Source organism: Hyalella azteca, unplaced genomic scaffold, assembly GCF_000764305.2.
Source record: "Hyalella azteca isolate HAZT.00-mixed unplaced genomic scaffold, Hazt_2.0.2 contig2554, whole genome shotgun sequence".
NCBI lineage: Eukaryota > Metazoa > Arthropoda > Malacostraca > Amphipoda > Hyalellidae > Hyalella > Hyalella azteca.
In genome coordinates, this window is record NW_025932824.1 from 86,635 (window position 1) to 108,681 (window position 22,047).

Below are 22,047 nucleotides of genomic sequence, written 5' to 3' on the forward strand. Positions count from 1 at the left end.
CGCACTGCTTATAAGGAAATATTAAAGGTTGATTAAAAGCCGAGCAAGTTACACGCACATTATATTTTAACGAAGCAAATTGTTAAGGCTCTCATAATCCATTTCTATACAACGGGGCGGACTGAGCGAAAGATGAACCAAGCTCGGTCATAGCCTCGAGCGTGACGGATAGGCTGGTGGGGCAGTACAAGCGATCCACTCGACTTCAATGAATGTTAAGATATATATTTCAAAGGTTCAACGATAAATTGTTCAGAATTGCGTGAGCCCGTGATTAGTATTGGTTTTTACGAATATTTCACTGGTAGTCGAGTGCACGCAAGCTAAGTTAAGTTACTTTCGGTACAAGTTACACTAGTGAAGAACTATACACGTAAGTGATATGTTGGAGCGACATCTATAGTTAATTGAAACTTTTATTTAATATTGAAGCAGAAAACAGCCTGAAGCGACAGCAGCTAAAACAGTTCTCATTCTCGCGGTGGTCGAAGTTGAGGCACATTCGGAAATTCGACTGATAACAAAAACACCGATCGAGACCCAAATCTTGAAGAGCGATCGTTCGCCTTGCAAACTTCTATCCAATTTCAGAAACGTCACGCAACTTGTTAAAGCAAAGCAAAATGAATGATATTACATCCGCTCAACCTTAAAAAACACTGATAAAATTTGGCTGATAATTGGAAAAATACACAAGATGGGATTGTTACTGAAATTCGGCGAGATACAATAGGCAAAGCATATATGCGTACAATTAGTGAGATAAATCAAGAACAAAACTTACAAAACTAGGTTTGCTTTCTCGATAAACTACAATAAATGAGCATAGAAATCAACAGAAGTCTGCGTGACGTAACCTGTCAAATAATTTCTAGTTGCGATTCATCATTTGACTTCACAAATATTTAATTCTGCGCGGTATCAGACCATTTAATATCCGATAAACACTGGCTGACATAATCTGTAAATCAATAAATCGTGCCATAAATACGAGCATTCTATTTGCTAATAACCTTTTCTTACCTATATAACAATCATTAAAAGATGATCTCTGATAATCAATATGTAATTACCTCGCAAGAACAGGAAGAGCTTCAGTCAGCCAGACCGACTGAGAGGCCTTGAAGGCACGTTTATATCAAGCATGAAACGAACACTTGCCTTATTTTTGTCATGTACAAGTAAAGATGAGAAGTTTAATGCAGAAAAGCCATGCATTTCAATAAAAGGTATTCGTGCACGGCTACGCTCGATAGCGAAGAATATCTCTTGAGGAAAATGGGGTGCGGCAGGCCGCGGAGGAAGGCACGTGGTGACCGACGTGAGTAGATGTTCCCGCAACGATTCATAACGAAGAACTTCTCATATTTGTGTAAGAGTATTGTGTTAGTATTCAGTAATTTGAGTCAAGCTGTTCAATACAATGAAATAAATTTAGTAATTAATAAGTAAGAGAACTCTGAAACATTTAGAATAGTCAGTCACTCTGTTAGTTAGTGAATATTCAAAGTCAATAATTAGTGCATTGAATTATGATCAAACGTTTCTTCAACAAATTTCAAATAAACCTGATCAAATGGACTCCAAATCAGACTCGAATCATAAGCTTAAAAGTTTGATTAGAGATATTAACGATTTCGGAAAAGTATGGTTACATATATTGGAGAACATTTTTTGAACTAGCTGGACAGTTTTCCACGATGAACTTTTGACAATTTTTTTCTAAAATTTAGTTCTAGGAAATCCATTAGCGAGTCTAATGCTAAATACATTAAAAGAACTTATTACCAGCATTATTTTCTTTATAAATTATCCACAATAAATTCATAAATCTTGCGACGCATAACATTTGACCAACTTAGCTCCAATCTTTCAAGGTATCTAGAATTGTTAAGGCCTCCCTTACAGTGGGAGGCAGATATTTCTATTTAGTGGGGAAACGACGCTTTAAGTTAGAGACTGAAATAGAGGGTATTACGCAAACCTGCATGTTACAATAAACCAAGGCAATACCTGTAGGGAAGTGCCTAAGTGGCTGCACGGCTAGACAGGCCTGTGGGTAGAATTAACGTTCTTTTCATGGATCAAACTTAGAAGAGTTAAGAAGACCAGCAGCTCGGTCAAGAATCGTATTCTTGGATAAAATGCCTTCCATATTACCTCGCCTGTCACCATAATGGAACTGCCACCACTTTCCATTACATTAAATACAAGGCAATACATTTCAGAGGTACAAGGTCATATTAGAACATGAATTTTCTAAAATCGCATGAGTCATGAGATTACCACTGACTGACGTAATATAGTTTAAAAATCAATTTTCATGCAATATAAATATTAGCGAAAATTTAATCTAGTGGTAAAAGCATACAAATCTGGGCGTATGAAGTTTTCAAAGAAGAACAAGATTCTTCAACGCTGTCCAGTATAAATCTACTATATTTACTACAGTAAGACTACGTCATAAAAGATGAAGGCGAACTCATCCAAAGACGAGTCCATTAAAGACAACCATAAAGGCAATGGATTAAGTTCATTGCATGAACTTGAGCGTGTCATGGACACAGCCACGCCGGATCGTATACCACGAGTATGTTCAACTAACTATTTTCTGCGAACCTACAATCAATGAAATCTACTTACAATCAATCAAATATAGTCAATCAAATCTAGTCAATCAAATCTACTTACGTTGATGAAAAGCTATGAAATTTTTTCGGATGATCAGTGGCCGTTGAATGACCCAGATTGCCGTACAAGATCTAAGATTCTAACAATGATAAAATTGATACTTAGACAGGAAATATTAATACTTACTTTGTGCACAGTTCAAATATACGAACAAGCAAACATTATTAAAATACTCTGAACGTTTTAAGTGGTAACGCCAAGTTTCAAATCGTTTTAAACGTGAAAACTCGAGCCGAATAACGACTCTTCGCTACGACATCAGAACACCGAACGACATGGCCCGACGGCAGTACGAACAACATTTCCAAGACATTGATGTAGCCACACAAGCTACAGGACATACTCGGATGGTTACACAGTTTACCACACAAATTACTATGGGGAACATCGTAATTAATGAAGCAATAGCAATTAACAATATAAGCACCAATCAGAGTAGAATGCAACGTCAATAATAATTAAGTGAATCAAAATAGAAATTTTTTTCAGCTGAGAAGCTATATAAATGCTTTAATATTGATAAGGAGGAGCACTCCAACGAAAAAAAAAACACATGATAATTACGCAATAAAACTAACGACGTTGTGCGACTGTATCTAAGTTATCTTTGCAAACCGTTATATTAGAATAGAATTATGGGAAATATTAATAATATATATTCTCACTTAACAAAAAAGCATCATTTACACGGCATAAGCAGTTTTAAGCACATTTTGAACAAGCATATAAAGGATTATAATAGACATTTTAAAATTAGTATTAGATTTAACGGTCTTGCATGTGGTAGGAGCGATTAGTAGAGGTGGACGTGTGTTCGACAGACCTCTCTATCCTGTTAGTAGCAGTCTGCAGGATGGTCTCAGGGTTGCTGCTGTTGTTTAGTCTCACGGCACTACGAGAAGTGTTAGGGCTTTGGTTCGCTGAGTTCGAGTTCGACTTACTCTGGAAGGCCTTTAGTGCCTCACGGAAGCTCGGTCCATCTTCAACCTCAGACGTCTCTGGCTCACTTTGATTGGAAGTGAATGCGGTTTTGTAGGTGCGAGTAGTTACGTTAGTTACACTGCCCCGCGAGTCATTCAGGGAGAGGTTTTTCATCGGGCTCGTCAGATGGTAATTCACGCTGGTGTTGGCGCTGCCATTTGTGCTGTTCGATACGTTGTGATGGATGGAGCTCGAGTAAACAGTCCGCTGCATGCCAGATGTCTCATGTGGACTGTCGTAACTGCACGAACATGGTCAATTAAAAGCAAGTTGACATAAGAACAACAATCATTACAGGCAGTGCCTCTTCCAAGTGCCTAAACGTAAACAACGACTGAGCAAACGCGTGCTACGCGGAAAGCTGCACATATACATATATACATATACACATATATGTATATATGTATTTATTCAATTTGCTTATATCGAAAGTAAACCAAGATTTAAAACCGAAAAACACATCAACTTAATTCACCCGTACGTTTTCAATGAAGATATAATGAATTTACTAGGGCGTTTATTTGCCTTCAAGCTCTGGTTACAATATCGCACATGGAAAATTAGTCTGATATATTGGAATTTTTTAAAATTTGTAGCAATATTTTGTTGGTCCTTCATTATTGAAAAAATCATGACGTATAATTAGAGTTCAAAATTTGGGTACTGGAAACAATACACTTCCCATTTAGTATTCGCAACCGAGTACAATTACACATCGCTTATTCTTATGGTTTTATTCTCATTTCATAGTTAATGTTTTTTCTATCCTAATTTTCACCGGCATAAATTTTGACATTTTTTTACCTTTTCCCTTTATTTGGACATAGTAGCTATCATAGTAACATAGTATCAAAACTCGTACAATCATAGTAAAATGATGCGTTTCTACAGAGAATATTTCGGGATAATCTGTCCAGGAACGGTCAAGTTAAGCAGATTTAATTTAACATATATTCTTCTAACTTTGAAATATAAATCCAAACAAATTACACGTTGAGACTAATAAATTAAGATGAATCAATTACGAAGGAAAAGTTAGGCACAGCTAACTTACCCCGACATGTTGCCGTCCGTGTCCGACTGTCCGCTCTCGCCCGCACGGTACTTGGCTTGCCGGATCTTGTCGAGTTTCATACGGGCGTCCATCAATTCCTTCTCTCTTCGAAGAACCTGCAAAAAAAAAAAAAATTAAGATGATACATTACGAGATTAGCGCAGATAAGAGGGGACATTACAGCACAAAAAGAGCTTTCATAAGATATTAACCTCTCCACACCATACACTTTCTCAGACCAACAACATAACCAGAGACGTCATTTTCCAATGAAAGTGAGGAAGGCTGACAACCGCAGCTCCATTCATCGCGAGCGGCAGCTCACCTGTTCGCGAGCGTCAATTTCTTGGGCCAGCCCCCCGACGAGGCGCTTGTTAACAATGAGCGTGTGCTCCTCCTCGTGCTGGATGGCCTGCTGGGCGGCGCGTACGAGGTTGTCGGTTGCCTTCTTGACGGCGTTGCCTGCCGCCTGCAAGCGCTGCGTCGAGGCGTAGTTCGGGTCAGCCTTTACTTTGCAGGCAACCAGGAGCTGTGCCGTTGAACCTGCCACCTGAGAGTGTAGCACGATAGTTAATATTCGTTGCATGACTCTATACAATCATAAAACTGTACACTGAATGTGAGGAAATTTTCAAGTCTCATCAGATACTAAGAGAATGACTATCCATGAAAGAACAAAAGTAGTCATTGGGAAAATAAATTATGAGTTGTCATTAATTTGACGGTAAAGGAAATAAACATCGTTTGCTAGCTACAGTGTGGACACAACAAGAGACCTGCTTAGCAGCAGAGATGAGCTTCTCCTCCGTGGCGTGTCCCTGCACGAGGGCGTTGGCAGCTTCGCACAGCGAGTGTGTCGCAGCAGCGACAAGTCGTGCTGCTGACACCAGCCCCTCCGACCACTGAAATTATTGTACATTTCAACTATCAGGAAGCATCACCAAAAAGTTATAGGTGAAATTGTGCTCAACAGTTACCATTTTTAAGTTTAAAGATTTAGATTGACCATTTTGCGTCCAGAAAAATTACATAATTCGTTGCAAAATCGATGCGGCACATTGAAATACATCGATGGCCGATAGCAAATTCATTACATCTCAATGATTTAGTTCGTTTATTGCAAAAAACTTACAGAACCAAAAAAGGTCCTGTCACATAGATGAATGGAAACAAGATAATATTATACAATTCTGCATATTACAAAGATATAAACAAATGTGCTAAGTGGCAGTCAAGATTACCTGTCCGTCGTCAGAGGCAGCGGTTGGTCGCCTCCTGACCTTGCCGCTGTCCACGAGTTCCCGCTGTGCGGTGCCCGCGGCCTTGACGAGCGCTCCCGTCGCGGCGGCGATGCTCTTGCACGCCTCCAAGATGATCTCGTCGAAGTTTAGGTTTTCATCCACTTCCTGCAACATTGAGAACCTCATTTGAAATACTAACACCTAATTTTCGTTTACAAATGGAGAGCTAGGTGTAAATCTATATCCTTATTTAATTAAACAGTATTTTTATACATTTTTTCTTTTAATGCAAAACAATTCGAACCATTGCAGTTAATACGGAATAATATGATGAAAAATGATATGATAGCCCATATTCTTCATGAAGTGGTAGCGATTCAAATCTTGAGATAGTGGTACGATGAGAAGTCCGGATTTTGACGCGGTCAGACGAAGAACGGAAGAAGTCATTATTTCTTCAGTGGACACAGCCCTGGTGTTGGCGTGGCATGAAGAGCCTTTGAAGCGAACCGTGGTCACGCGAAGAATGGCCGCAGGGTGGTAATAATATGTTCGATCCTTAGTCGAAAATAATCAACAACCAAGAATATCAAACATATCTTACCACCACTGCTGCTTGCATCTTGCACTTTCTTCGTGATACAGTCAACATGGAGAAGTGTTTGCTCTGAGGGTTCATAACTCTTCCATTCCATCTTGACGTCTGTGCTTCATTTTTCTGAACGATGCGTGAAGTTTGAAACAAGGTGCAAGAAAACACCGCACCATATTTGGTGCCGCCGAGGTTTACATAAAATTTGGTACCGTGGTTTACATAAAACCACGCTATTTCAGCCCATCCATCGCCATTAAACGCTTCCTAACAAATAAATTAATAGCATAACTCACCCTGGCCTGCGTGCGACGAGGGCGCAGCTGCAGGAGTTTGTTGGCAGCGGCGTCGATGGAGCTCGCGGCGCCCAGGAGTTCGTTCTCAGCGATCACGGTAGGATCTTCAGGATCTTCCCAGTCATCGCCTGCACGTGGGGGAGGACTTCGGTCATACGAATGATAATAATACAAAAATTAAATAATTTAAGATTACAATATATGTGAAACATCAATAAAAGTTAAGTATGCGGTTTCTTAGAACGGCAATTCAGACTTTCCTTATGAAATAGGTTGATGTACTGATTTTAAATCAGTAGCATATTAAGATTACATTATACACAATGTGGTTTTGCTGGAGGCACTTCTCGAATAGTGGCAATATGCATTGAGCAAATACGAGGCAAGACAAGGTTCGTGATGAAAATACATTTCCAGGATGATCTTCTTCCCGATGCTGAAAGTACTAGACAATTTTACATATCAGTGTTAGCTTTGTAATCAGCAGAACCAAAAAATCCTACTGAATCGACTTTCACTGAATACACACATGATAAAAATACACATTCCTGAAAAACATTGATGCAACAGCAGAAACAAAAAGTTAAATCAATATAATTCGCAGCCAGAATCTATTTATGTGAGCAAATAAAGCGTCTACAATACGGCTAAAAGACAAGCATCAAGTTAATTAATAAACATCCGTTAGAAATTGTGAAACTGTAGAGACACGCAAATTAACTTAACATCAACACCAAAGTTTCATGCGTAACGTGAAAGCAAAATTAACACGGAACACACAAAAAAATGTCCGGGCATAAAACCGCGGCGTTTTCGCTGCACGTAATAATTAGTAGCAGTTCACCATCAACTCAATTGATCTAACTTCTTGTTCGCAGGCTCAGCGATGTAATTGCTGTAAAAAAGTAAAAACATGATATTAAGGGTGAACTCTCACCATTAGAACAAAATGTATCATGAACCTAACGCTGGGTTATTCTCCATCAGGCAAAAAAAAATCAATTTAGCAGCATTTTTTTTCGCAAAAGGAAAATTGTGAGCAAACATAAGTTAGAATGGCAGACAAGCCCGAAACGCTCATGCATGTAACGGAAATCATGGCAACGTTCTGAGCGACAACGAAATCATTGGCAAATAATTACAAAATTTCATCCAAGCTGCGAGCTACCGTTTCATCATTAGCTCTTTACAAAATACTTGTTAGTGGTAAAATACATTGTGTTGGCACCAATTTTAACTGGTGCTTAGGAATTAATCGAGTTCGATGAGTATTTACAATTTATTTTCAACATTCGGCCATAGAGCACTTCAATTTGGTTCCCAAAGTCCCAATGTGATGCTGTCCACAGGCACTAAATTCAAAGATGAAAGTTCTCTAATAAATTTCTAAAGATCCCCAGCTGTTTGTTCGATCTTAGGATGTGAATAAATAGAAAAATGAGATTTAAAATAAATTAATTCCTCTAATTTTTACCTCAATAAAAAAATTAAACGCAAACGAAGGCAACAAATTTCGTTTACATTCAAGATGCAGCAAGGAATCGTAAGAGTTTTTTCAGTCTTGCTACGCCCACCTATAAATTTCTGGATTTTTATGTTGCTAACTTGCTGGAATCAAATAACTGTGAGTGCAATCAAACAATAAGGGTCAACATAAAGGGGAAAACCAGATTACCGAACTAACCCCCAATCATTACTAATCTACGATGTACAACCAATAAAACATATACAATACATATACAATACATATACATATACAATACATTAACAAACACACAACAATCAAATTTACTTTAAACAATACACTAATATATAACAAATACGTGCCCGCGAATAGTAAATCACGAGTTCTGAGCCAAAAGTGCCTACCTTGGGTTTTACCTGACTTAACCGAAAAGAAAACCTCACCTTCGGCGCGAAGGCGGGTTGTAACATTAAGCTTTCTTGTTCAATTTCGCGGGCTTAGCCCGCGAAATAAGTTCGATTTCGGCGCACTGAACTAGAAGAAAGTTGCTCATGCACGTGTAGTTTTCGGCCACGAAAACACTCACCAGCTGAGGCGGACTCTTCCACCTGCTGCCACCCAAACCCTGCTGTCAAGAACACGCACAAACTATACACACGGCAATACTAAAGGCTAAGTACAGCGTCGTATAAACTAGCCAGAGAACACTGAGAGAAAACGGTCAGAAATATCTTGGATATCGAACAAGCTCGGCAAAATATTCATTCCATCCCGCATCGTGAAAACAGACGTTAAATGCTTTCAAAAATGTTGGAGTTCGACATGGTTTAAAGGATATTTATTACCGATCCGTTTCCTCTCAGCGTCAGGTGCTGCGAGCACAAATTCAGATTAAGTTTAATATGGAGATGGTTTGAAACACGAGGAGGATTCAATGAAACGAATATAATCAAGGAAGCAGGTGAATCACTCGATGAGACGCATTAAGTACAGAAAAAGGGGTGAGATAGCTAAAAATTTGGCTTCATAATTATAATCAAATAATGATCAATACAAACCTCCCCGCTTGAAAGCACATTCACCATCCGTCTGCCACTGCCATAAATGCCATCTTTGATATGTTTGAAGATGACTAAGAATCCCAATCTCACTCATTCGATAAGAAATCCTGGTCCCCAAGCATTTGAACTTTGTTCAATTTATGTACGTGATTTTCAGATTAATAGATTGTAATGACTCAGTTTTAAAGCTGAAAATAACGCTATAATAATGATCAAAAACCCTTTACGTGCTACATTATTTTCTAAAATGGAGATTAAAAGAACTACCATTATTGATTACATGTTTTTTTTCAACAAACAATGCGTTTTTACTCAAAACTAAATGAGATCGCGGCATTTTCGAGAGCAAAAATTTACACCTAAAACCATGTTCCGTGAGAGGTGGGTCAACATTAAATGCCAAAACCTCCATATAATCATCTGCGATAAACAAAAGCTACCATCCTAGAGCCGGTGAACATAATTTAGAATAAGAACGAAACAATTAAAAATAATATGATTGGCCCGCTTACGGCTTAACTGAATCAATAGATTCTTAAAGTGATTCGAAAAATGATTCATCGCACTGATGAAATGAAATGTGAAGCGGATGACTGAAATACACACGGGAAATAAAGCAGGCTCTAGTGTTTATGATTTGAACTAACTAAGGACCGAATGCCGGAGAGAAAGCCAACTGTATGATAAAGAACCAAGTGCCAAATTTGTAAACACGCACTATATTTACATGGTGAGTATTACCGTCAAACCCACACGCCTTTAAAAAAGTTAATAATTTATTGAATGGAGAAGGATTTTATTGAACGAAGAAGTTTTGTTTTCTCAACAATAAATGGAGTAATTTCAGGATGGAGGTTAGACTTTGCGAAAAATTAACAACAGACGAGTTAAACGCAAAAATCATTATTAATGAGTGTACAAATTTTCTTTAACTTACCTCGATGCTCGATGGATTTTCGGGAAGTTCAATTAATTTTTATTTACGATCGTATGATTGAAACAGCATGGAGGTTCAAACCAAAATTCCCTTGAAGTTCAGCTTAAATTGCGCTCGGGGGCTTTATAGAACACTTACACGACTCATAACTGACATGGAAATTTTTTAAGTAATATTTTATGAATATTCTTTTCATTTTTTCGAGAACTTATTACATCAACGATGACGATCAAGATCAAGGCAGAGAAAAATGAAGTTAGAGCTCAAGCCAGCTCGGACTCTCTTTCGTTGGCAGGAACAAGCTAAGCTATGGAATATTTCGACATCACTTAGACTAGGCAGGCATTAAGTTACCTTTCAAGGACTCGGCAGAAGCAACGAGATCCGTGACGCAGGTGGCAATTTTCCTGGACGCCGCGGAGAGAGCCTGCTTAGAGTCAGTAGTAGGCTTGTGCGTGTTGTGCAGCAGCAGCTGCAGCAGCTCACGGTACTGCACGGCCGTGTCGTGCCCCGACAGCAGCACACGACGACGCACCTCGTGTGACTCAGCGGCCCACGCCGCAGCCTGCCAAGATGTCAACGGGTTAGAAGGAATCTGGGATGCCTTGGTGTCACTCTATATCTTAGTTAAAATGATGAACTATCATGTGTCATGAAAAGCATCAAACGCAGCAAACATAATCAGAGGCTAGACACGTAGTAAAATGTCAATTCGTCTAAACTTTAATTAAAATTAAGCGTTTAATAAGCCTTGAAATGCAGAGGAGTCAGAATTCATAGAGAAATGGTCTTCAGCTCGAAGGAAGAGGAAATCAAGACAAAAGAAAGGAATGACTATAACGTGCTGATGTTCCGAAAGAGAAAGTTTGAGAATTTATAACTGCCTAGAAACCTTCAATAAAATTAGATGCAAGCAGCGATTGACAAAAAAAACGGATGTGCAAAATTAACCGGACACAAGGAAGTATCCAGCATACGTCCCGAAACAAAGCCGGACATTCAAATGAATAAATTGATGGGGTTCACCTTGACGGTGGTGAGCATGTCAGAGATGGCCTTCCTGCCCATGTTGGCGGCAACAATAATGTCTTCTTGCTTGCCACTGTTACCAGCGCCCACCGCCTTAGCCGTCGCTTGCGTGATGGGCTTTGAGGCTTTAACGAGCTCCTCAGGCGACGCCCGGGTCTTGGGCGCTTCACTCGAGTCGAACGCCTGAAGCAACATAATAATAAAAGATAAATTTTCCTTTGAATTGCAACCATACCACAGACATCACATTTATAAAAAAAACGCACGTTTAGTAAAAATCACGCACTTGAGTAATATATACATTGGATGGTAAATAATTTTCCTTAGGGTTCATCCCAACTAACACAACGGTGTTCTATTTTGTTGGACCAAATTCGCTAACGACTTACTCCTTCATCTACGGATATATTAATAGACAAAATCTTTATATTATATAATTCGAGTTACCGTGCGTAGACGAATAAATTATTCTAGATAGTGAGCTTTAATTCCCGCACCCTGATCTCCTGTGCGATGGCTTCAACCGTGGCCTCGAGAGCACGCGTGCCTCGAGTGTGCTCGTCCTCGACGCTCTTAACCGTCTTCAGGAGCGACGTGACGTTGGTCACCATTACCTGAACACCGTATTAATGTAATCACAATATCATTATATGGTGCAAACTAATATAATAACGTTAATCCTGTAATATAATCGAAATTGCTATGAATATACCATCATAAGATTTACATAAACAGAAGAACAAGATGAGAGAACAACTAAAACCACAAAGATAAAACACGCGTCTTAATTTGAATCAAGTGTACACAGAACAAAAAAAAAACAGATAAAATTATTCCAAAGAATGCATAAGAAAAGAAAATAAGAGAAAAGAACAATAGCACAAACAGCCAGCATTATTTACGAGAAATATTGTTATAATATAGGTTTCTGCTCTACTATCACTAATAACACAAATCATTAAATGTTAGATCGATGAAAAAAGCTCGGCAACATCAGTTCAGGCACGGCTGAAAATACAAGAACACGTATGCTTTTGCCTTACGTCCAGGAATGATGCGATCAACTTAAGTTAACCATCGTACTAACATTTGACCTTAGTTAATTCAGATTTCTATTGGTGACGAATTAATTTATCCGGTTATTAAATCAATCAGTGAAGAAGTACTTTGGATTTCGATTAAATTGAATAGCAAGATGTACGATTGATGCAGCAATTTAAATGGCGAACGCATCGCATTATTTGTTTGCATTCAAATGCACATTTATTTTTTGTTTGTATGAGCTCTATATGTTATGTTATTTTACGTAATTTACAACAAAATGGCAGCTACTGCAGTGGCGTAACAGGAATTAATTGTTGCAGTAACTGTTCACAAATAACCTTATTTTCGTACTCGAGACTCCATCAACAGATGAAACATTAAAACATATAAAGAAAGATGAATGAAGACACGGTACAGTATATGGACTGCGTCACTGAAGGCTTCAGAAGGTGTGCATGAGATATGGCTTAGTTTCAGTACAACTTCTCTAACGACTTCGCTAAGAACAACACGACGTATTAATAACACGTTAATGCTGTTAGAAAACATTCACACGCACGTGGGCTAACACAACACTCCTCAGCTCACCTGAGCACAGACTCTCTCAAGGTATACGCTCTACACGCGGCAGCGGCGTGTGCCAGGCGTTCAGTAGAGACCAAGGCTTCTCTAGATAGCAATCGATGTAAATTCGGATTTCATTGTAAGCGAATAGAATGATGTACAGTTTCAAGCAGCAGTTTATATTGCGAACGCAACGCAATATTGCATCCCAGTAAAATTCATTTTTATGACACGGACTGACTTTGGAGTCGAGAAAATTGGTCGAGAAAATATACAAAACTGGAAGACTTCAAAGATTGAGGATTATTTAAGCAGCTTCAATTGAATGCATTTAACGAAATGCAATAACATCTTGCAATCGATTCCCTTAATAAAGCACTAATGAAAGCGAATCAATACAATCATAGTGCAATATTTTAAACTTGGAATAAAAAAGTATGAAGACAGCTCGAAGAAAATTGTAATAGTCCACACTGATGATACACAGACGACAGTCGGAACAATCAATCAATTTCATCTTAATAAAACCTATTCCTAAGTAACGTGGGTCAAATTATACACCGACTAGATCAATGCCCACAAAGTTAACTAAGCTGAATAACTACAACAGTAAAACTTCGACGGTAAAACGTGAGCAACACAAAATGTCCTGATAGGGGTGATATTAGACTGTGTTTCTAAACAATATTTTTGATCACGAAAGACTTTTAGAAGTAAGAGCTAAATTAGGAAAAAGATTGACGCAGAGCTAGTTTCTTCCTTTCGCTTGTTTTTCTTTATTCATATTCGCAAATAAGGGCATCGTAGAACAGATAAAAATACATAAAAGATTTTCACGAACAATACGCCAACTCTCCGCCACACTAACCAGATATCAAAGCACAATACAAGATCGTTCCATAAATTATAATTTTTCAAGAATAATTGACGGATATTTTGGGAACATCCATCTACGCCATTCCTTTGTTAGGGAATCTTAACATATTTCAGCTTCCAGGCGAAATCAAACAGCAATAGTATAGTGTGCGGCAGTGTTGTATTAGCAGCCCGTATATATACGGCCCTAGAGAACGTCTGCACGCAACTACACTTCGGAGCCTGAGTCACCGCCGCCTAAGCGGATGTCAGATCGCGGATGTTGCAAGTCAGGCAGATGCTCGACGCTCAGAAGTCGGACGAGCTCTTCTTCCTGGTCAGACACTAGCCATTCTCTGTCGCTCTCCCCTTGCCCTGCAGTGCCACCAGGAGCACTAGCAGCGCTGTCACTAACACCCCCTGAGCTGTCCATAACGACACAGCTTGTGCCACTGTCACTAACACAGCCTCCCTCAAGAACTGCAGGTCCGTTGGGGACGTCAACGGAAGTTGAAGATACTGCATCAGGAACGACGGTAGCAGTGTCGTCCTAGCACCCCAGAAGGCACAGAAACACTGAGCAGTTGGAATAACTGCTCCAGACTAATTCTCTAAACAGCATAGAATTTACGACATAATGCACAATAATCTCCAAGATATTGAAGGATTTTACACTACCGTGAATTTTTTTCAACTACAATACGCAATATATCGAACATTGATGATCTTGAGATTTGGCACAATATATGAATGAGAAGCGTTGGTGATCGGTTATAACTCACTGGCTCCAATTAAAGCATATTAAGGCAGAACAACTAGATCAACAAGTTGGATTTACAGACGTCAACTCTTACCATGGCATAAGGCCCCGTCTTTTCAAAGTGTAAATATTCCAAGTTTGAGGAATAGTTTGATAGAAGAATTTCATCCTATAACATTTAATCCTATACATTCATCGGCCAAAATAACAATTTTAACGGGGATGTAGGCGAATAATTTAATATTAAGCAGCGGCGATGAGTAAAAACTGATAGCTAACATGAACTAAATAATTGAAAGCGAAGTTAAATTTAATCAGTCCCAATTGACAAATAACGATCAAGTAGTTCTTCCTTTTGAGACTTGCGCTAAATTGAATATTTACAAAAAATGGTAACCTATAACAGGCACATCTTCAACTTATAATACAGGATATGTAATAGGGAGTACAATAATCCATCTCCTCTGAGTGAATATGAATAAGCAATTCTTCAAGGAAACCACACAAGATCAGGAGCAGAAGCATAAACACGGCCCTGCCCGCAGCGACGGTAGAGGAGGGTGACAGAGGCGCGCGTGCGCAGGTTGCGGTACCATCAACCTAAGACCTTCACATTTTGTACACGGCAGGTGTAATGGCAATGTCGGGTAGTTCTTGAATGCTTAAGGTAATTATTGAGAGAGGGTAATTTAAACAGTGATAATTGCCATAACTTAAGCTTCGCAAATCATTAATAGGAATGGTAGTCCCATTGTCTTATGAATAGAAACGTTACCCAAAGGAAGCGTAAAGAAGAAAGAAAATGGGCCACAATGAAGATATATTGAATATTTTCTAAGTGAGAAACTAGAAGGAAGTTATAAACCTCTTAAACCTTAGACGAGTATGTTTCAGGAAATCAAAGAAGTTAGGTGAATGGGTCGATTTTACAGACTAATTGAGGAAGAAAAATGAGAGAGCCTATGATTATATGATAAATGAATCGCTACACCCAAGATGAGAAGTTGCTACACGATGAAATAGCCAATAGAGAATGGCCGCTGAATAAACTCCTGTAGGCGACAAATAAAAGCTGCATATCCAGTGTTTCGAATTGCATTTCGCGAATTTAATTCCATATTTGCTTAAAATATTTGTTCGCCGCATGTCCTTTGATGCGGTGGCCGATCCAGAAGGAGAAAAACAAGTATGAAGCATGGAGATGCATAGAATAAGAAAACGGAATGCTGCACCTTATTCCAACCTTATGAGTACGGCGCGGAATAGAATTTTTTTCCAGAAATCGTTGCAAGATGCTAAAGCAATTACTTTTCAAATTTGGAAATATGACGAGGTTTACATATCTCAGTTTGAGAGGCAACCTGATAAAAAATATCTTTTCAAGGAATAAGTAGAAAAGAGCGATAAACAAAAAATTGTGTGGTCAAAGTCATACAAGCGCTTCGCAGAATGGAGCCTAAAGCATGCGGCGTGAATGTAAATACCTTGAGAGAGCCTTTCTCGGAAACCATAGCTATCAATGCATTGTTCGCTTGCTCTAATATGTTGATAAGATTATACGAGATGAAGATCAGCAGCAACTGAGGCATAGAATTGATTGTACGCAACCTGCCCACGCATGGTCACATGCCCCTCCCTCTCCCCACGCAACGGGTTAGTGGCCACTCTAACAACACAACACCAACACGTCTAATGAACAACTTAGAGCACTCACACATCATGAGCGTTGAAATAAGGAAGCTAGAATGCACCATTAATATTAAATGCGGCAAGTAGAATGATCAAGTATGGAAAACAGTCATTGGGTTTGTTCAAAAATTTGAAGGAAGTATTGGATGCACCGTAGCTTCCCCAGACTAGGTCATTGGTTTAAAACTTTCGTTTGCGTTACACGGTCTTCTGGAGTGTTTATTGACTGGGTGCTACGGGGCGATGAGGATGTCAGCGTTCGGTTCGGATGACAACATTAGTTTTGCTTATAGCCTGAGGACGCATGCAGGACAGTATACGTGCTACGAGGGCACAGTATACGTGGTACGTGGGAACAGTTTACATGGGCACAGTATATGGGAGCAGAAGCAGCGGCGGCACAGCGCTAGGGAGGCACCAAACAATATCCTTAATTGTGGCGGCAGCAGCAGCCAGAAATACAAGCAGAAATAGAAAAATAAAATGAAAAATGGGATAGCAAAATCTAGAAAAATCATACATTTTGCTTCGGGAATAAAAAATCACATCACGAAGCGCTGCCAAAATCTTTTGATAAGCAAGCAGTAACTTTAAAATTAATGAATTCAAACAAAGACTTGAAGTACTGCAAGTGTCATTCAATTTTAACGATATCAAACGGTCAACCAAGCTTAAAACTCGTACAAAATTTATAACAGAATCTTTTGATTTATCAAAGTATAAAAAATTATACTCCGCCCAGAGAAATAAAGAAGTACAAACACAAACTTATCTCCTACTGAGACCAAAATGTAACTGCACGCAATACAAAAATTGGGGTTCAAGTAAAATATTTTGCAGAAATCATGTGAAAAATAACTTGATTTCGTATACAAGTAAAATCAGAAAATCCTCTGCGTTAGCTGTTAGCCCCTAAACGTCACTCGCAGTAACCATTCTCATTTTCAGCAACAAGAGTAACTCATGGTAACTACTGCAACGTTACTGGCGTCACTCGCGGTAACTACTGCAACGTTACTGGCGTCACTCGCGGTAACTACTGCAACGTTACTGGCGTCACTCGCGGTATCTATGGGCATGTGAGGGAGTGATAAGAGGAGCTGGCCGAGTCTATATTAGCTGCTGCAGCGGCAGGTGATCAGGGCCTACCTTGGCCGACTCCTTGAGGCAGGTCATGGCGGGGTCGTTGATGGACTTGCCGGAGGCGGCTTTGGTCGCATGGATCAGGTCCCCCAGGGCCATGGCGACGTCTTTAACAGCGTTCACCAACATCACCTGCAGCAGGAGCATAAGTTATCGCATTAGTAAAGCAGTACTCAGGTACAAGTGATAGTTTTTGGTAGTAATCATTCGAATTTACAGATCCTAATTTACATAATCGAAAACTAGAATACTACCTTACAAATAGAGGTAACATATTTACAAGTTGCAAAAATATTTCCTACGAGTTTACGATTTTTTGCTTCGTATTACCTGAGCGTCAGGATTGTTGGCGCCGAGAGAAGCCGCCCCGTTTTTGACGGTCTCGGCGAGCTGAACGATTGTGGACACAGCATTCTGAGCAGCCACTGCAAGCTGCTCCTGAGATGATGCAGCTCCTGCCACCAGCGTCTTGGTGTCCTCCACAAGAGCCTTGGCTGTCTTCAATATATTCTCACGATGGTCGGAGAAACAGTCATCATCATTCTCTGCATTGAGTGTACCGGCTGTGGCGAACATTATGGTTGTGTCCAAGTCCCCTATGATGCCGGAGACGGTGGAGGCGGCATTAATGCATGCCTGGGTGCCCTGAGAGCCAGCCTGCAACGCTGCCAGAACATGAACAACCTTCTCACTCGTGTGTCGCGCTGCCTCCGCCAGATCTCGCTGGCAGTACGTGTCCTGAGGCGCACTCTGACATGCCCCGCCATTAGCGATGAGAGTGATGCAGGATTGCCCGAGTTCATGCACGCTCGCACGGAGCCGCGTCGCAACGTCAGGAGTTGAAGATAAGTAGACAGCCCCGGCTGTCTCACCAGCAAGTTTATTGAACTGATGGGCGACACTTGCACCAAGCTGACCAAGTTGGCTAGGGTCAACTGAGATCTTAGAAACCATCTCTTGAGACAATCGAGCAATTTCCTTCGCGGCAGCCACCATGCTGGTTTGATAGTCAACAAAGGAATAACTTTCATCAACCTGTGATACTGCAGATCTGTCTCCCATCCGATTCATTGATGTTGTAATAGACTCAATGAGTCCCGACACAACACCTGCTTCAGTAGCAATGCTTTCCACTGTTGACAGCAGCTCCTGGAGAGTTTCTTTCATGGTATCAGCAGCATCGTCAAGGTCAGTATGAGAATGCGAAGCGCGTGTATTCCCTCCTGACTCCTTGCAGCTGTACAAGAGCTGCAGACCACACTCACACACGGTCTTGGTCTGGTCCAGCATGCTCATCTGCATCTTGCTGCTCATCATGTGTGATGCAGACCCGATGGCAGCGTTCACCATAGGGTCTATATAACTCGTCATCTGGATAACGGCATGGCTAAGTTTCTCAGCTTCGGTCTTGCCCGCTTGGCGAACCTTGTCAATATTCTCGAGGAGAGCGCGCCCAGCGTTCTCCACCTGCTCGTTGAAGCTCTGCAAGTTACCATCGTTCCTGGGGCGCAAGTTTTGGTCGAGTACATAAAGCGAAGTCTGGTCCAAGTTTCGGATGTTCAAGTTGAGTTTATCGATGGAGTCGTCGCATTCTTTAATACCAGGTGCCTTGTCCCTGAAGAATGAGTACATCAATAAAAATAACGTATATTATGAATGAAATATATCCTTCATGAAATTAATATCTAGAATTGTGATAAAATTTTTGTTCTTAAGTATGAGAAGAGGCTTGTAGTTTAGAGCGCTTTTGAATTATAATTACAAGATTATACTAAATAAAAATATCCCATATCTTACTTGATGGATCCCACGAGACTTTTGATGCTGTCAGAAACTTTCTTGCTGTGGGTGGCAAGATCCTGCCATGCGGGCGGGTCCTTGGGGTTCACGGCGAGGCTTTTAGCGGACGTGATCATGGAGCACGCGCCGTCAATGATGTCATACCCTGCAATGCACGTCATGTTACAGACTACAGCTATCTAATGATATGTCAGCAATCTAATGATAAGTCAATGCGAGAAAATTATGTGTCAGTACAGAACTCAACATTCAAGATAACAATCTACATTCTCAACTACAAACAAGGATATTAAAAGGTCATGTCTTGCCTTGTTACAGTTGTAACGGTAATTTAGCAAGGGAACTAAATAATTAACACACCAGCATCGGTGATGGGCGCCTGGGCGTGACGAGCTTTGGGCGAGATCTTGGCAGGCACAGCGGCGTAGTCGGGCGAGTTGGCGAACGCGTAAAGGTTCTCGACAGCTTCCAACATCGGGTACGTGGCCTGGCTGCAGCGAGCTCTGTTGCTCGGGGAGTAGTCCTGGTCCAAAGCTGAATAATACATTCATTAATTTGATTACAGATACAAATATGGTATAGAAGCATACATTAAAAGTTTCGACTCGATGAAATGTAAATAACAATATTAAGCCGGTTCATATAAGGCGCAAACAAAGATCTTAGTAGCATAAATTAAATACCTTTAATTTCTTTGACAAGACTGGCGGTAGCGTTTGCTACATCCTTGGCGCTCTGTACGAAATGCCGTTTGACGACAGGGTTCGAGGTGCTGGTAGAAGCAGTCCTGCAGGCGTTGCAGAGCGCTGAGGTATGTTTAGCGATGGTGGTGGCGGCAGACAGCACCTGCTGCTGCTCACTGCGCTCATTGCGCAGTATCTGGCAGGCGCGAAGAATCTCTTCGTAGGCCCGCGCGAATGCAGCCTGGTCTACAAGACCAGGTCTTCCAAGCACACTGTTGGGGTCTGAGATAGCAACAAGATACGCGGCCTGAGCAGCAGCCTCGACAAGCCCGCAGATTGCTGAACTGGCTTCCTTCACCGAATGACTGAAGTTTTCATGTTGGAGATTTTTGGCAGTATTGGCGATGCCAGTCATAGCGTCTCCCAAACTCTTGCTTCGTTCCATCACAGATTCGAGACACTCATAGTAAGAAGCGTTTGACACAGGTTCACTGGGACTCTGCAGAAGGCTTTTGGTGGCCTGAATGGCCCTGATGGCGCTGTCGCACTCGTTTTGTCCCGGCGCTGCTGCCGTGCACACGTCGATGAGTCCGTTGATGGCGTCAGTGAGTGAACGAGCGGCTTGCTGAAGGGCGGTCTTGTTGCTACTCGAATCAGACGCAGCGCTCTTGGCGGTCGTCAACAACTTGGATGAAGCGGTACTGACGGTCTTAAGAGAGATGACGATGTTGCCACGAACTTCTTGAGTCTGCGTAGATGCAACACCCAATCCAGCACCCATGACTTCACCCAAGGCGTTGGACATGCCTAAAAACACAAAAAAATCTATATCACGTTGCTTATTTAAACCCTTCAAATAGCAAGTCAAAACACAAGCACTGTAACGCAAATTAAAGAAGAGCCAAAAAATAAATGATTATAATTTTCCACAAAGACGTCAATTATTAATAGCTAATGTTAAAATATTTTTAACCAGAGCTGTAACGCACCCTTAGACGCAGGAGCGAGCTGATGCGGTGCCGACTTGGCTGCAGTGACGACATCAGCGCTGGCTGCCTCCAAACGGTGGGCTGCCTGGGTGAGCTCTTCTTGCAGGACTGCGTACGATTTGGTCGAGGTTGTCTGTTGGAGGCGCACCTCGAGGCTGCTGGTATAGCGCTCGATGCTTACGACGGCCTCGTCAACAGCCTGGTTACTGGGCAGCGCACCCACTGTCGAGTTCAGCGCCTGGCTCACGTTGCGAGCACTCGTCGTTAGGCTTTGGCTTACAGAAGATCCGGGCGGTGCGCCCGAAGACATGAGTTGGTGCGTCTCAGCGAGCAGACTGTGGCATCGTTGCATGACAGTTCTGCATGCAGAGATGAGTGACTCCTGAGGTTCGCCAGTGGTGGCCTGAACGGCGCGAGCTGAGTTGGTAAGTTTCTGCAGAGCTGAAGCCGTGTCTCGAGCTGCCTTACCGCAGTCTTCTTGATTATTCTGCGACGCGGCAGTCAGTAGCTGAGCTAAACCAGCACCCACAGTCTTGGTTAGGTTGGTAACGTCGCTCATGGCCTGTTGAAGAGTCTCTCCAGGCAAGGGTTGGTTAGCAGGGACCTGCTGCAAACCCTGAAGCTGCTGGTCCAACTCTGTGCAGATGTGCATAGCGTTCTCGAGCTCACCGGACCCACATGCCTCCTCCGCCTTGCACAAGGCACTGCGCAGCTCCGATAAAGCCGACACAAACTGGCGGTTGCAGTTGGACAGCTGTAAATTGGTGGCTGGGTCATCGACCGTTGGTAAGGCCGCCTTTACTGAGCTTGCCATCTTGGTGGCAGGTGTGAGGAAGGCATTGCAGGCAATGAGAAGAGACTGCTGGCAGTGCACGTCGTCGCTGTTGTGGATCGTGCCTTTCACAGCCTCCACAAGACGAGGGATCACGTCCGCGGTGTCCCTGTGCAAAGATTTATGTAACCGCTTGACTCGAAAGAAAATGTCAAGAGGACGTTGGTAATCTGTCCAACAATCGATATCACTGCAGTTTTTCAGAGTCTAGACTATACTTAAAGTCACGTCTGCTTCAAGTACCGTTCCAAACTTCATCAACTAAAACTAAACCAAAAATTTCTACTTTTCAAAATCGCATACCCTACCTTACAGTTGTGCCAGACAGCTAATATAATACA

General features: G+C 41.3%; 1 protein-coding gene across 4 annotated transcripts in view; it reads right to left on the bottom strand.

The window, feature by feature from the left end:
• Positions 1 to 45: 45 nt before the first annotated feature.
• The window catches only part of LOC108678172 (talin-2), a 70,476-nt gene continuing 48,474 nt past the window's right edge, over positions 46 to 22,047 (bottom strand). The window contains exons 18-34 of one of the 4 annotated variants that reach the window (XM_018166525.2): positions 20,875 to 21,815; positions 19,886 to 20,692; positions 19,563 to 19,736; positions 19,200 to 19,347; positions 17,733 to 19,017; positions 17,409 to 17,534; positions 11,845 to 11,961; positions 11,345 to 11,530; positions 10,673 to 10,883; positions 8,907 to 8,948; positions 6,856 to 6,983; positions 5,968 to 6,132; positions 5,503 to 5,628; positions 5,052 to 5,276; positions 4,727 to 4,842; positions 3,633 to 3,913; positions 46 to 2,053 (exon numbers count right to left, since the gene is read on the bottom strand). In XM_018166525.2, the coding sequence (XP_018022014.1) occupies positions 2,028 to 2,053; positions 3,633 to 3,913; positions 4,727 to 4,842; positions 5,052 to 5,276; positions 5,503 to 5,628; positions 5,968 to 6,132; positions 6,856 to 6,983; positions 8,907 to 8,948; positions 10,673 to 10,883; positions 11,345 to 11,530; positions 11,845 to 11,961; positions 17,409 to 17,534; positions 17,733 to 19,017; positions 19,200 to 19,347; positions 19,563 to 19,736; positions 19,886 to 20,692; positions 20,875 to 21,815 (5,104 nt within the window). In that variant the 3' untranslated portion in view covers positions 46 to 2,027. Of the gene's footprint in view, positions 3,914 to 4,726; positions 4,843 to 5,051; positions 5,277 to 5,502; positions 5,629 to 5,967; positions 6,133 to 6,855; positions 6,984 to 8,906; positions 8,949 to 10,672; positions 10,884 to 11,344; positions 11,531 to 11,844; positions 11,962 to 13,397; positions 14,361 to 17,408; positions 17,535 to 17,732; positions 19,018 to 19,199; positions 19,348 to 19,562; positions 19,737 to 19,885; positions 20,693 to 20,874; positions 21,816 to 22,047 lie in introns of those variants that run through there. The other 3 variants (XM_018166523.2, XM_018166524.2, XM_018166526.2) reach the window with 3 other exon arrangements.